This window comes from Propithecus coquereli, unplaced genomic scaffold (assembly GCF_000956105.1).
Source record: "Propithecus coquereli isolate 6110/MARCELLA unplaced genomic scaffold, Pcoq_1.0 Scaffold316, whole genome shotgun sequence".
NCBI lineage: Eukaryota > Metazoa > Chordata > Mammalia > Primates > Indriidae > Propithecus > Propithecus coquereli.
The window spans coordinates 1125593-1142446 of record NW_012148797.1 but is presented as its reverse complement, the minus strand read 5'-3'; the positions used below and the strand labels follow the sequence as shown (position 1 = coordinate 1142446).

At 39.7% G+C, this 16854-nt stretch overlaps 1 protein-coding gene across 1 annotated transcript in view; it reads left to right on the top strand.

The window, feature by feature from the left end:
• IGF1 (insulin-like growth factor 1 (somatomedin C)) overlaps positions 1-12931 on the top strand; it is a 56521-nt gene extending 43590 nt beyond the window's left edge. The window contains exons 3-4 of the mRNA XM_012650259.1: positions 10765-10946; positions 12439-12931. Coding sequence (XP_012505713.1) covers positions 10765-10946; positions 12439-12663 — 407 coding nt within the window. The 3' untranslated portion in view covers positions 12664-12931. The remainder of the gene's footprint in view (positions 1-10764; positions 10947-12438) is intronic.
• The last annotated feature ends 3923 nt before the right edge of the window (positions 12932-16854 follow it).

Genomic DNA, 16854 nt, shown 5'->3' with positions numbered 1-16854 from the left:
CCTGTTTACGTCCTCTGCTATTTCTTTCCTCAATGTTTCATAGTTCTCCCTGTAGAGGTCTTTTACCTCCAAAATTCTCTTCTTTAAGTCATCTTCAATGGCTTGAATGAAGATGTGTGCAGCTCTCTCACATTCTCATATCAGAACTCCTACTACTCACAATCAAAAACTTCGCTTCTCTCCTTCCATCCCTATTACATGGAAGCTGCTGCAAGGTCTTGAGGGTCATTTCTTCCATCAACCTAAATGTTCTTAAATGCAGGTTTTTTTGTACAAATATGCAACTAGTTGACATAGTAGAGCTTAGAGAAACCATGCCCATCAAGAGATCAATGGATTTGATATTCTCCTTTCTCCCAAGGGTGAAAAGCTTCATGTGGGGTTACAATGAAGCAGGTATTGGGCAGAAGGCCTGAATGAGAGAACAGAGACTGCCTCACTGAAAAACTATGTGTTAGAAAAAATCATTTAGCCCCTGAACTTAGGCCCTCACTTCTGCTAGAGCTGGGGAGAGCTAATTATACCTAAGTGTTAGCATAAGCAATGCTTCACACAGCTTTCTCAAACCCAGATCTGAGCCAAAGAGAGCAGACAGAAGGCAAGTGTCAGGGGAAATAACATGGCCCACAAGCAGTCATCCTGGCCCAGTGTCCCTGCACCAAAGGAGCCTCCCCAGCTGTGTGTCACATTAGACCTCACATTGCTTGTTCTCAATTAGGCCAACTAATTCTGCAACCATGGATAGGTTCTGTGATAAATTGGAAAACGACTTCTGGGGCAATAGTCTCCAGTTCTCAGAAAGGAAATTCACAGAAGTGAGTGTCCAGAGGGCCAAAAGTCCATTGCCTCAGAGTGGGTCCCAAAGCAGAGTGATGTGGCCATTTGCAGGATGTCTCAGTGTGTAAGAAAAAAATGAAAATGAAAAGCAGTGTGATATCTCTGTCCAATATCATGAACTGAAAATGTTTTTCTTTGCTTAATTTAATAAAATAAATAAGAGAATCAGAGATTTTTCTTGATGGATATTATATTTGCTCAAAAGCATTTAATGAGGTTTGGGAATGTAGGCATGATGTTGGTCCCAGATAAAATAAAGATGAGAACATGATTTAGCTTGGAGACAAGCTGTAACTTAACCACACCTCTCTCTCCCTTTCTCCTTATTCGTAGTTCACTTCTTCAATTCAAAAAAATAATTTTCGGGAGGTAAGGCACTGGGAGGAGTGCAATGGCTGGAAGTTAACAGGCTCAATGATTTCCAGAAGATTACTAGGAAACGTCTTTAGTTGACCTTGAGTTTTCTATAATATCCAAAGATACATGAAATTCTAAAATACAATAATTGGAGGAAAGCATTTAAAGTTTCTTGATCATGTTTAAGCAATCAAATATTAAAGGAAAAGGGGAGAAAAATTATAGCAGCAAAATTTCACAGAAAGGAAAAAAATAATGGAATGGTCTGATTAGTCCAGAGTTTATCTGAAATTTCCCAAAATAATATAAACACACTCTAAATGGACCATTCAGCCTCAGTCTGCATACGTGCTTGGTGTTTCAATGAATACTACTACAACTTGGCTGAGCACTCTGTGCAGACTTTTAAATTTTTGTAACCTTAGCTGTCGTTTATTTTATTTACAGAGGGAGTGGCATTTGAAAAACTGTTTAAAATCTTTACCTTCTGATTTTGTCCTCTGGGCAGGTGTTGGGTTCCAATGGCATAGATTGTGGCCTCTCTGGAAGCTCATTCACATTATTAGAGATGAGATAAAAAGTAGTTGTAGCTGTACATTTCCAGGGAAACCATGAATCTGTCCACCTGAAAGGAAGAGGATATCACACAGAGGATTCATATGCCATTGACTGACACCAAGGAAATTAGTGAAGAATTAAACTTGACAAAGAAGAAACTCCTAGTTCTCTCATCAAACCTCTCTTCACTACTGTATTTTCCTGTTATCAGGGAGAAGCACTGATATGCCATGTATATACATTATTGATTAGAAAGTGAGTAATGTGACCATCCAGATAATATTTAGAGACATATTTGTAGAAGGAGTGCTTGATATTATCCAGCACTTTGGTTGTCTACATGAGAAAACTGAATCTCAGGGAGTCTGGGTGACTTGTGAGTCCACAGAGGATCCGGGGCTAGAATCCAGTGTTGTTTTCAACATACCATATTGCCTGCTTTTGATTCCCTCTCTGCATATGGCACTGTGCTAGGTGCTATAGAAACACTCCCCAGGACCTCTCGATCCAAGAACAACACTGTTGACACACCAGCATGAAAGGGATATCACACACAATCCAGCTGGCACTCAAGTGTACGCCATACAGTTATTTATATCATGTAACTCCTCCCGCCCTCCCTCCCTGCTTCCCTCTCTCCCTGTGTTCAATCTGTCACTGACTCTGTCTGCTTCCTTCACTGCGATAGTGCCAAGGGCTGTCTCTGCTGCCGCGGAGGCTGTCTTCCAGCAGTGTACTTCCTGATGTACGCCCGATGCCTCTCTTCCCAGGGCCTCCACCTCCCAATGCTCTCCCTCCAGACATGCCAGCCTTCCCTGGCAGCTGTCACCCCTTCACCTGCCATCCTGACCGCGTCACTACCACCCCTGGGACAATGTCCAGATGTGCCCCAGGCAGCACAGAGGCCTGCATGAGGAGACTGACAGGGAGTGGGGCCCCTGAAAATGCAGGGCAGGTGCCAAGTTGCAAAGAAAAGAGAAATGATAGACTTTAGAGTGAAACTAAAAATAAAGAGAATGTGTTTTAATACCCCTTTGGCTGACTTATCTTTCTGTGGCACCAGAAAGAGGGGCGTTATCCTCTATTCACTAATGCCTTATGTTTTGCCTACAAGGCCTCTCTTCCCACATCTGAAAGAGTGAACTAACAATAACAGTGTAAGTATGGGAGATAATACTGGTGGCATGGCTACAATCTCCAGGTTGGAGCCAGACTCAACTTTCAAGTTTCGTCACAGCCTTTCTCAAAAAAAAAAAAGAAAAAATGAGATAACCAAGGCCCATGTGTGTGATTCCTCAACATCCCTTCTTATTCTTTCTCTTGTTGTCTGTTTTCATTTTATTCAGGCTTGGGTCCAAGATGGAGTAGTGATTAAGTGGGCCTGGTGACATCATATACTTGGTGACTGCTTGTTCCCAAAGCATGGCTGACAGGAGAGGGAGCCCTAGTTTTCAGTCATTACAGGGAGAGAACTAAACTAATTCCTTGCCCACCACAAACTCTGCAATGGCATGAGCTTTTGCCCTAAAGTTCAGTAGTGAGCAAAAAGAATATCAATGGCTGAGGATTAACAGTAGAGAAGAGGAAAAAGGAAAAGAAGTGAAAAGAGATGAGGCATGAAGTAGAGAGAGAGGAGAGAAATACATGCACTAGTTGAAAGTGATTGGGAAACCAATTCTGGTCATGTATTTCACCACACTCATCCCATGCCTTGCAGCATTGTTTTGAAATAAAATGGGTGGATACTAACACTGAAAAGCCAATGACTTTAACTGTGGATTATTTGAGATAAATCACAGGTAGCAAGGTGTTGAGATAAGCCCATATGACTTTGCCTTATTTGACTTGATTGGAGGATCCATTCTCATAGAATGTCTATTCTAGATTAAAACTATACAACATACAGTTTTTACAAGTCTATACAACATTAAAATTTGGATATCCTTTCAAGGGAACAGTTATTCATTTATTTTAATGGATAACAGTCCTCCTCTATCTAGAAAGGCCATCTGTTTCAACCAAATTTTCTAAAGGATGCATTTTTAAAGAGTAAAGGAGGAAAAGGATACCTGCCCAGCTAGCTATGTTAACCAACTCAACTCCATAATAACAGCAATGATAATAGCCAACATTTATATAGTTTGCCACACACCAGATATTGTACAAAATATTTTACATACGTTCTCACTTAATCTTCATGCCAGTCTTGGTAGGTACTCTTATTACATCCATTACATATAAGAATCTGAGTCTTAGAAGATTTGGTACTTTGCCAAATCAAAGATTAGCAGTGAATAAGTGGCAGAATCCAGACCTGTCTGACTCCAAACCCTGTGCTTTTTATCACGCCACATAATGCCTCTGTCATTGGTATAACAGATGTCATAGGCAGACCATACTCAAATCTTGCAATATGTTCTAAATAACAAAAACTATGTAACTAGGAGAAGGTAGCTAACTTACATAGCAGGCCCTACTGAAATAATTCAAACATCATAAAAATGACCACTTGGCATTTGATTATCTTTCACCTTAGACGTTGATAAACCAAACCATACCCTTAGGACAACATTTCTGTCCAGCAAAGCATTTCTCTCGCCAAAGTATAATTTTTTTGGCTACATCTATCTCCTCCAAGCCCTGGAATCAGACCTAAGCTAGTAAATTGTGCTGTCCTGGCAAGATGCTCATCCTCCAGGGCATTGTATCAGGCTAAAGTAATACATCACATTGCTTCCCACTCTGTTGGTCCATTTCTCCAAAGAGTCCTAAAACAGTAACATTTCTGCTTTGAATCTCTAGTTGTTACTGCCTCTAGGCCTTGTGCTTTAGCTTCCTAGCCTTGGAAACCAAGGTGGACTGAATAGCACTCTTTTCACACCTGCTTTTGAGTTAGGCTTCCAAAAGAAGGGAGGCTCTCAAGAAAGGGGCAACCCCATAGAACTCTCTGCTTCAATCATTTTAGACACAGAGATACACAAACATTGGCTTGATTGGGTAATGGGAAGACTTTGGTCTTTTGGGTTATGGAAATCTAGTAGCTGAGAAAGAGTTGCTGTGTGGTTAGGGTGGGGGCAGGTCATACAGGGCCATGATTCCTAGAAAAGATGACCTCGTCCAATTGAGAGGTAGTGAGACCAGAAAACACTGGCAATTAAAAATTAACACAGGCCAAAAGTGAAATCAATGCCTAAATTTGATAGGTTTTCACGAAAAGCTTATGACATGCAGTTCATAGAAAAGAGAACATTTTCTCAGTGTTCACTTTTACAAATGCCAAAGATCAATCTTACTTGGAAATATCCTTCCACAGAAAAGCAGGAATGTACAGGGTCCACTAGCAAAGTATAAAGCAGGCGATAGATAGATAGATATTTTAGAAAAACTTTCAAAAACAACCCTAATCTCAAAATGTTTGACATCAGCTTTGATACTAACAATAATTCATTTAATTCCCCAATATGCGTTTGGGTATGTGTGTGTACATACTTACGTTATTCCAAATGCATAAATATGTGGCCAGTTGACAGGAGTAAAAGCTTTCTTCCATATCTTTACTAAGCACATGACTACTCAATAATTGCATTTATTCAAGTGTGGTTTCCATAGAAAATTTTTAAAAGGTAAAATACTGACTCTCGAAAGGATTTAAATTAAATGCAAATCCTGTGAATTGAGGAAATATCAGCCATTCAATGTATTACATTTGGGATCTGGGTAATAGCCTTAACACAATTTTCTTTATACTAGGAATTTATAAAAAGGAGTCCAGTTTTCCTTATAAAGCCATCAAATGTGTAGGAAAGATTGGGAAGTGATTTTCCCTTTTCCACAAATGAAAATAGCAATCAAAATGCTTAAAGACTACTTTAAGATTATTCACATCTTACACAATTTTCCTACTATTATTTCACATAAAATTGTTAGCTAAATGAATTTATATTAGATAAGGTGGCCCATAGAGCAATATTGTCCTAAGAAAATAATCATTCAGAGTTATTCCAAATTTTCAATGTGTCTAGACGTCTGAAATAAATAATTGGTGTAAAAACTAATTTTCTGGCTTCTTCAAATAAGTGGCAGAATAATAAGAAATTAAGATATTTGGTTGTATAATCAATCTTTAGCTAATCAAAGTTAAGTGCAGATTAGTTTCTTATTTGCTAATAATATAATTGAAATTTTTCTAGAAATAGCCCTTAAAATCCAACTTGAATTGTCTTACCTTTTTTTCCTGCTTTTGAAAAAAATATTCATTTCAAAGCTTCTTACTGTTAGCAAATTTCTAGGGAATAGTTTTATTCCTCAGAACTCAAAAAGTAACATGTATATGTCTACAGAACTAGATGTATTGCATTCTTTGTTATTTGAACACTGATTCTTCAAATCAATGTCTCCTCTTTTCAGTGATAGAGTTAAAACATTAAAGTAGGGCCTTTAACTATGTTATTCTCAGTAAGCAAGAAGGAAAGTTTCACAGGAAATTAAAGTTGAGTCGTCAAGTATAGTATCACAGCTGCATATCCAGAAACCCATTAGAAACATAAGCTTATGCAGCACCAGTAGAGGTGGTACCATTTTTACCAGTGATGAATGACCAGAGCTTTTTGTTCCAGAAGTGATGACCCCAGTTAAATCTCAGCATTACACATTTCCCTTCAGAGATGTAGGAGAGCTAGTTGCTTGCATCCATGACAAAATGTGAGACTCAGCTAATTGGTGTGGTTTTGATGATGCCACAGTTCTGCCCAAAACCCTTGTAACTAGCAAGTTTGCCCTGAAGATTATTGAATTACTCCACTGACCATGCATTATTTAAAGGGAAGTGCTGTTATTATAGAAGCCAGCTGTTTAACCATTGGAATTCTGTTGGCCAACTTTCAAGATACAGCAGTGCATTGTGACTAAACATTATGTCTACTCATAGAGGAGTCAAAGTCTAGGTTTGGTGGTGGCCAACTTGTCTGGTAGGAAATCTTTGGTCCACATGCTATGAAACCTCTGAAGCAAAACTACTGACAAAATAAATATATAAATATATAAATTTTCAAGGTCAAGACTTTGTCAGCAAGAAAAACTCTGTGGAATGTTACACATTCCTTTTCACTCAAACAGTTGAGTGAGTACGCAGACATTTTATAATGCCAAAACAACTCCGGGATGGTACCTCATTGTAGAAGGGACTATCCCAGTCACTCATTTTTTTTTTGTAGCATTGAGTATGGACAATAAAAAATGTTTTGAGGATCTGGGGGAACTCAAATGATAAGTAAAAAAACTTTTAACTTTAGTTAGAAAATATTTCAACCTCTTTCTTAAAGGCAATGTAAGTACCTTCCAACCATACTGAATATTTGGCCCAGAATTTACTCTTTCATCTCTTCACTTGTCATAGAATCTTTAGAATAGAAATGACCATAGCAGTCACCCTTTGTGTGCAATACTGGAATCTGCTCCCAGGATCTCTGACAAGTGTTCATATAGTCTTTACTTAACTGCTTCCAGAAATGGGAAGTTCATTACTTTTCAAGGAAGTCTTTAACACTTGTAAGTTCCAAATGTTTAAAATATCTTCTTATATTAAGCCAATATTTGTTTTCTAGCCACCCACCAATTCTGATTCTGCCCACTGGAGCAGAATTACACAGTGCCTAATGAGGAGTTTATGAAAGCAAGGATGGAACAATTTGTTGCATCTCATTTAAAAATTAGTCAAAATGATACAAACTGTGATTTAGAAGTCATTAAAAATACCTATTTTTTCTCAAATAAGAAAATCTCAAATACTGGAGCAAATTATTTTATTGCCTTTCTAATCAATCACATTGTATCAGGCTTCTAGCTTTAGACTCTTAGTAAAGGAAGCAAATACCTTTACTGTGGTTCTGGAAAAAGAAACAATATACAGTGTTTGAAGATATAGGACAAAACTTTGACCCTCAACTATGGTCTCTCAGTTCGTGAGAAATGATTATTGTTAAATATCTTGATGTAGAACCAGAAATCAAGCCTTAGAGGATGCTTCAAAGGATGAATTAAACTTTAAAAGGCAAGAGGTAAACATTTGTTATATTCATATATTCCCAATTAAGTATAATGAGTCCATTTGTAGACAAAGGAAAACATGTCTCCGTGACTGTGGTAGCTAGAGATAACTGGCAGTTATGTCTAAGGCAAAATCTAAGTCTGTATACTACGCTTTCAAAGAAACAGATAAAGACATAAGATAAACTTTCTTTATGGGACATTACAGAAAAGTCCTAAAATTCTCTGTTCCTAAATCCATCAATTTGTAGACTAAAAAGCATAGCTATTTTATAGACTGAGCCATGTCCAACTCTGAGCTTATTTCAGAGAGATGATAAACCAGATGCCTGGTGTGTGCTGTTATTTTTTGCTGTGATGATGATTACTTTCTATTTTAAAAGAGGAAATAAACCTGTGGTGAGTTTCATGGCTGTTGATAGTCACCAAGAAGAGAATATGAAATTTGTAGAAATATTCTTTGCCATCTCAGGATGAAAGTTGGTATCTGCCTCCTGTAGCAGGCAAGGAGCTCCGGCACCTATTGGATCTCAGAAACAAGATTAAGATAGAAGTGCTTAAAATGGAAATGCTTAATAAGTCCTGGAATCCCAAAGCCTAACCTTTTCCATCTTCAATCAATAAGCATGAATTTTGAAATCAGTTGTTTCTGAATTAGCTAAGTTTGAAAGTTTCTGGAACAACTCCTACGAGCCTACCCCCAGACATCAAATTACTATTTCATAATCAACACATGAATCCCATTACATGCCATTAAGAAATTTATAGTTTCAACAGAGAACAATCATTACCTGTGGTGGACTACAGAGACAGCTATCACAAAACAGGCCAAGTCACCTTCTCCTTCTTTCCCGCCCCAAGAGAAAAAACAAAGGGTATCGGCTACACTTTTACTGGCTAGCCACTTAGCAAAAAGTATGTAGAAGTCCTTTGTGGATTACAAAGAATCATGTAAGCCCATTTGTGTCTTTCCTCTAATTTATAGTTCCAGGAAAGATTATAAAAACAAAAAAACAAAAAACATTGTTTACATTGCTCAGGGGACCAGCTGAGTCTTGGCTCGCCAGGGCCGGGTCCCTCCCAAGCCTCACATCCATGAGAAGCCCACAGGGTTTGCTCCGAGAGAGAGAAGCAGACCCCGCCCAGAGAGACCACAAATGAACCCTGTCGGAGTTACTACCTCCAGCTGCCCTAAGAATGACAATAAACCTGCGTTACAGGAGGAGGCAGCCACCAGGCTCCTGTGCCAAGCATCAGGAAAACATTTGGGCTCTTAGAGGATGCCACAAACGGTTGGCCCTTCCAGCAGTGAGGCGGCCAAGCTAGTTTGGTAGCAGGCCATTACCATGGGCCTGATCTCCCCAGTGAAGGAGTTCAAAATGCTTGAGGACTTTGACATTCAAAACCCCATCTTCAAGTATGGTGTCATTATTACGCAAACGTTAAGACTTTTTATATAAAATGTAATGCTTTCTTCTGTCAGGAATTAAGATCAAATGTGTGTCAGATTGATTAATTGGATTCTTCTGAATCAGTGGTTTGTAAATTTTCTTCCACAAAGCCTCGATGTCAGTGGAGAAGACCCAGGCCCCCCACCTTCCAAAGGAGATAAGGGAAGAGATGAGAAGGCCAAGAGCCAGGCCTTCTGCCCTTGCCTGAGCCAGAGCAGATTCACTTTGGCCGTTTCATACACTGGTGCATATGTAAGATTTGGTTTAACAAAAGGTCTACAATGACAAAAAGTTTACAGATAACTCAAGTACATTTTAAGTTCCATGTAAGCTTGTTTTGTCCTCTCTTTTAATTCTAGAGTCAGGAAAAGGGTGCCCAACCCAAACCAAAACAAAATCAAACTAAAACAAAACCCACTTGCCAAGGTAAAGAGGTCGAATTGATTTGTAAATATCAAAAGAAATAATCTTCATGGTGTTCCCTCTGAGCAATGAGAATCACATGAAAGGTAGACATTTTGTTTGTTTTCTCAGTCTGGTAGTTATTCTATAAAAAACAGAATTGATTGTTCTGGTCTCTTGGGTTGATGGGAGAGGGAGTCCTATCACATTGGCATTGTTATCAGTTTCAAGTTCCAAGGCTTCTACGTACAGTCAATAGTGACACTGCTTCTCTGTAGATCATATAAGTCCCTGGAAAGGGTACTCAGAGGAAGCAAACCAATATTTATTTAGGGCTGTGCTGAGTATTATTCATACATTATCTCATTTAATCCTAAACAATTCTTACAAGGAAGATATTATTAACTCCATTATACAAATGGGCAAACTGAGGCCCAGAGAGCTTACGTGATGTGTCCAGGGGTCATTTAACAGGTATCCTGTGCTCAATGAGGTACTTGGGCTTTGTAGAAAGTAGATCTGAATTTGAATCTTGATTCTACAACTTGCTGCAAAAATGACCTTGAGCAAGTCATTCCCAACCCCAGGTCTTAGTTTTCACATCGGTACAATGAGGAGCCCTTTCCAGATTTAAACCTCTTTGCTGTTCAACCTGACTTTTCAGTCAAGCAAAAAAGCAAACATATGAACTGTCCTGCATATAAAAACTACGCAGCTTTGCTAAAGAGATTAAGGAAACAGTACATGATCTTCTTTTAATTAATATTACTAGCATCCTCCTAAGTAGGCCAATATATGATGAAAGACTAGAATTGGGCATAGACAAGATCCTTGACAAAAGGTTGCTGAAAACTTAGGGAGAATTAACACAAATAGTGTGGTGAGTGAGTTAGTGCTAACGAGCATGACACAGACTCCAGGAGACATTCTGGAATCCAGAAGGATCCATGGGATCAGTAATTACTGGGGAAGCTTCAAAGCAGAGGTTGAGACATTGGAGAATGTGTAGGTTGACTAGATGTGGAGGGAGGAAAGGCATCGGGAGCTGGGTGGAAGACTGTGAAGATAGCAGATTCTTCCTGTAACATGAGGCCACTCTGCTTGCTTTGTACAGACAAGCCCACAGGGTACGGCTCCAGCAGTCGGAGGGCGCCTCAGACAGGCATCGTGGACGAGTGCTGCTTCCGGAGCTGTGATCTGAGGAGGCTGGAGATGTACTGTGCTCCCCTCAAGCCTGCCAAGTCAGCCCGTTCTGTCCGTGCCCAGCGCCACACCGACATGCCCAAGACTCAGAAGGTAGGCTCACCCAGGTGGGATCTGGCCATCCTCAAATGACCTCTGTCTTTTACATGTGGTTGGGCCAAACAGAAATTCTACCCCATAGCCTCCTGGCTTACAGGGCAGAAAAGCTCCATTCCCACCAAAGGGATGGATTCGATGCCCATCTCTTTGGTCACTCTGCATTGCAAATTTCTCCTTCCACTGCTCTGGATTATCTGAGGATTGCAAGACTGTGGAAAACAGTGACTAAATAAACATGGGCTTTGGTATCAGACAAAACTGAGGTCCTAGCTTCCCCACTCACCAGCTGAAAGCCCTTGGCCAAATAGTATAACCTACCCAAGCCTCAGTTTCATCAGTAAAATTGGAATGATGGTAATATCTACCACATCAGGTTGTTGCCAAAATTAAGAACACTAATGCACATACTTTAAGATGCTTTTCACATGCCTGCACAAAGTAACTGTTGGACCAATGGTAATGTCTGTCAAAATTGTAATTAATAACAGAGCATGTAACCTTTCAAGTTCTGGGATTCGAAATCGTGCAAAGAAAAAAAGGACTGTAATGGAAACTATTCAAAATTCACATTCAGCGCAAGCATAATTAAAGAAAAAAATGAAAAATAGAAATTTCTGTTTGGCTGCAAGAACATCTAGAAATTTCTAGTGATCAAAATTTGCAGGCATCTTTTTCTAAGAGTTAGACCATAAACAAACCTTAGAGGTACCATCTGTGCCATCGGAAGTATATAAAACATCTGGTGCACATTTAGTCACTTCATAGATTTTTGTTGAATGAGTGAATGAATGAACAAATGAATATAAGGGATTAACTAAAATTTTAGTCATTAAGTAGAAAGAAAGAGAACTAAGGAAATAGTGAAGGAGGAAAAAGAAAGTGAGAAAGATGAGTAAGGAAAGAAAAAGCTCTCATTTAGGTCTTCTTGGGGACTCTGTTGAAAAATAAATGCCAACGTATGGTTTTAATCTTTGGAGCTAACATTGTGCAGAAGGTACTAGATGAGAGACCAAGAAGTTCAGAATGACACCTTTGCTGCTTCCTGGTCCTGAACTGCACCTGAGGCTGGAGGACTGTGAAGGCTTAGCAGAGATGTGACCCAGGGTACCACCCCTAGGGTAGGAAAGGTACTGGGCAGGACCCAGTGCACACAGAACACAGTAGCCAATGGTGAGTCAGGGAGCAAAGACCACAGAGGAAACTTGGCAGGAACATATGCTTGACGGGGTGAAGGCAGGTTCATTCTTTATTTTTTCAGGAGACCCAGTGCCTCTCAGTTTTTTGCTGGGGAGGGGGCAGGTGTCAGGAGCACCAGGGTTCTACAATGATGGCTCTTGTGACTGAATTATAGAGCCCTCTCCAGCACCAATGCTGTCTCCTGCATCATATGGAGCCCAGGCATTCTGGGCTAACCCAAAGGCTCTGTCTTCAGGGACACCACAGGAGCTGCCTGTTCTCAATGTGATTATTTTTGTGATGTTTACAGTACCAGCCCCCACCTACCAACAAGAACGTGAAGTCTAAGAGGAGAAGGAAAGGTGGGCCAAAGAAATGCCCAGGAGGGGAACAGAAGGAGGGGACAGAAGCAAGTCAGCAGATCAGAGCAAAGAAGAAAGAGCAGAGGAAAGGGACTGGAACTAGAAATGCTGAACACAGATGCAAAAAAGAAAAATGGAGGAGAGGAGAACTAAGCAGACAGAGGCAAAGATGATGAGAGAGGAACAGAGAGCACGAAAGAAAAGCAGGAAATGTGAGAGGTCTGCTGGAGCTAGATGAAGATGTGATGGAAATAGAAGTAACCTGTTATAGGAATGTGGCTAAGAAATGTGGAGAAAATGGAAAAGAAAAATGTAATGCCCAAGAAAGCCCAAAGAAAGACAGTGGCAAGAATGGGAAAAAAAAAAAAAATTAAAGAAACAGTAAATAGGACATACCATTCCCCACCCCCCAAAAACCAATTAAAAAAGAGTAATTTAGATAAAAATCAAGACTTTTATATGCATTTTTAAATTTTGTATTAATCTGTTATAGGAGAATTGCCTATGTCAATATATATTCAGAGTTAAATATTAGCCCAAAATTCTCAGCAAGACTGAATTGTGTCATACAAGTTCCCAGATTCCATTTCCTGCTATCACTGGAGCCTGCATTTCTTAGTCAAGTCCAGGGTTCATGCCAAAGGGCATCAGGTATTTGCCTAAAAGGCCTGTGAGGCCTATGACGTAACTTTAAGAGGAGATTGCTGCACTTTTTTTTTTTTTTTTTTTTTGCATTTGGAATCAGATATAAAAGAGGTATTAGTTTGCTTAGGCTGCCATAACAAAGTGCCACAGACTGGAAGGTGTAAACCACAAAAATTTTCTCACCCTTCTGGAGGTTGAATGCCCAAAGTCAAGGTACCAGCCATTCTGAGGGCCTTAATGAGGGAGGCCTATCCCAGGCCTCTCTCCTTGGCTTATAAATGGGCTCCTTCCTCTTCTCCCTGCGTCTTTAGATGTTTTCCCTCCATACATAACTGTGTCCAAATATCCTCTTTGTATTATATAAGGACACCAGTCAGATTGGATTAGGGCCCACCCTATTCACCTCATTCTAACTTAATTACCTCTGTAAAGACCCCGTCTCCAAACACAGTCATACTTTGAGGTACCGGAGGTTAAAACTTCAACATTTGAATTTGGGGGAAGGGAGATAAAATTCAGCCCTTAACAAAAGACCTCTGATGTCTGACTATTGACTTTTGATTAGATCTCCTAGAAAAGTCTTCCCTAGCCCACCCCTCACACATAAATCTAGATTTTTTAAATCTAAAATCCTATGAATTTCTGCTCCATGAAAACCCTAGGACCACGTTATGTTAGAACTGAAAAAGGCCTCAGAAATCATTTGGTTCAATCCCTTCATTTTAAAGACAAGAGATCCAGAAATGGATAAAGACATGGATTGGGTTCTAAGCTGCTTTCCTTCTGGCCAGCAGAAAACAGCACACAATCAATGTGAGTCAACTAAGAAAGAATTCCAAAAGGACAAGAGGGGGCAGAAATGGTCACGTGAAGTCTCTCACTAATTTTTTTCCACCTGGAGGGAGTGAATGGGAGCAAGAGTGCTGGATTTCCCCGAGGGTGAAGAAAAGCTAAGTAGAATCACAGAATTCAGGTCTTAGAGATCATCTCCTTCTGTTCTCTTGGTTTTATCAGTAGAATTAGGGTGTTCATAGATAATACAGCAAAAAGTCTTAGGATTCTCCAAATTGTGAATTATAAGAGCTGAGAGAGGGTGCAAGAGAGGAGTGCTCAGCCAAGCAAATGATGACGCTTGGGAGTAAGAAGATGATTAAATTAAGAGGGGAAGTATTTCATCCAAGTAGCTTGCTTTGAAGATGCCACGGTATAAAGGAACCTCCTTTTTCTTCTGGTCCTATGTGCCCCTGCTGTGCTTTCTACTCCAGGATCACCCTTCCTCCATGTTTACTGAAAACCGAGGATCACTTGAATGGGATGGAGATGCCCAAGGCTCAGTCCAGGGGGAAAAGGTCCAGTCAGAAGCATGCCAAAGCCTCAGATGCAAACTAAGCCACTGTTGCTGTGATTGCAAGGTAGATCTTGGCTTACCAGAGCAGACAAAAGCCAGGCTGGTGCCTGTACCCATCTGGCCAGCACCTTATTCAGGCAATGCTAAGTTCTCCTGCTAAGAAGTCCATGCTCTCAGGCACAGATGAGTATCTACTGCAACCATCACCTTAGAGAATCCTGCAAACACAGAGGACTCTTCATGGGACCACAGTTCAGAATAATAATTAAGAATTCATATCCTATGGAAAGGTTTGGGTAAACTATAATTATACCCAATCATAAACTTCTTTCAAGAGGAACTAAGCACTTTGGGAGGCTGAAGCAGGAGGATTCCTTGAGGGCCAGAAGTTTGAGACCAGCCTGGTCAACATAGTGAGACCCTGTCTCCACAAAAAAAGAAAAATCAGCCGGTCACATGCCTGTAGTCCTAGCTACTTGGGAGGCTGAGGCAGGAGGATCACTTGAGCCCAGTAGTTCAAGGTTGCAGTGAGCTATGACCATGCCACTGCACTCCAGCCTAGGCAACAGAGTGAGACCCTGTCTCTAAAAAAGAACTAAAGACAAAAAAAGAGAGAAAGGAAAGGAAAGGAAAGGAAAGGAAAGGAAAGGAAAGGAAAGGAAAGGAAAGGAAGAAAAAGGGAAAAGGAGGGGAAGAGAGAAGGAGGGGAAGAGAGAAGGAAGGGAAGAGAGAAGGAGGGAAGGAGGGAGGAAGGAAAATGAAGAAACCAACATTTCTAGTTAAAGAGTACTTAACTCTCAGACAATGCATTAAAACATACTTCTTTTTGGGAAGAGTTTTATCAACTCCAAAGAAATTATCTTAAATGCCTACATGTGATTACCAAATAATATGAGTCAAGAAAACAGGAAAAGTCTATTATTGTCTTTCTATCTCTTCCTTTCTTGTATCAATATTCAAGCACCTAGTGATACATGGCATATAATGCTTGCTGGATGGATGGATCGATGGATCGATGGACAAATGAGTGCATAGGCTGATGAATAGTGGTAGAAATACAGACCATAAAAATAAGTTGTACTTACGTGATGAAATGATTCCCGTTACCCTACATAGGTTAGTGTGGCAAGTACAGAATGAAAAAGGAAAAGCAAAAGAACTATGCTTGCACAGGTCTTGCACGTTTGGAATTTCCTTCTGTAGCCTAAATTGAAATTATTCAAGGACCTACTGCTATAGGCAGCAACTAAGTACTTTATAGTCAATATTGTATACCTGTTACTTCCCTTAATGTTTTCTTAAAGTAGGCAGACTATTAATCATCATTTAAAATTCTAATGTTTCAACTTCAACTGTTTATTAGGGAAAATTGATGATTATGTGTAAAACCAATTAGAATTTGTATAGAATCATGATCCTGAAATAAAAATGGTGAAAAATATTTTTTATTGAGCATCTACAATGTGCAAACTTCCATACTAGGCACGAAGGAGAGTTATAAGCATTGGAGAGGTTAAAATATAGTCATCAGGAGTACAGAATGTAGAGTCAAGTTGCCTGGGTTCAAAGTCTGATTCTCTCACTTACTATCTGTGTGGCCTTAGGCAAATCAAGTCACTTACCTGTGACTCAGTTTCCTTATCTGTCAAATGGAGGTAACACTTGAATCTAGCTCACAGAATTATTGTGAGGGTTTATTGATATATACACAAATATACATATTATAGTGCTTAAAATGGTACCTGACACATGGTAAGCACTACTAAAGTTTTAGTTAATATTATTTCACTACTTCTGAAAATTAGAGCCATATGAAAAAATAAGTTGGTATCCTGAAGTGAAAGTCTGTCTCGTATCACCAAAAACTTCAAGCTCAAGCTGGCCAACACTTTTCTGTAATGTGGTAGTAGAGTTTCAAGCACGTGATAGGAAAAGAAGAGAACTCAAAGACCTAAGACCTCTTCCAACCCAGAAAACTCCTAGTTCTATAAATAATTCCCACTTAAATGGTAGCTCAGTTCTCCCATGTGAAGAACGGTTAACTTTTATTTCAGGGTCACACAATGAACTTTCAGAAAACCACCATTTTTCTCAACTAGTTAAAATCAAATATAATATGTGTTTTCATTTCATGGTGCCTGGGGAAAATTTAATTGTAGCATGAACTCCAGTTCTTGCTATTTTCAAATAAAATTGCCAAAATAAATAGAAATGTGGGATATTTCCAGGCTCACACAGCTCACACTTCAGTTTCTAGGGCCGCCGATGCAGTGCTTTTCACAAGCATTTGATCTTCTCTCAAACATCTCTTGAAAACAAACAAAATCTCATACAGCTTCTAATGTGTATACTGTTAGGATGTAAGGGTGTA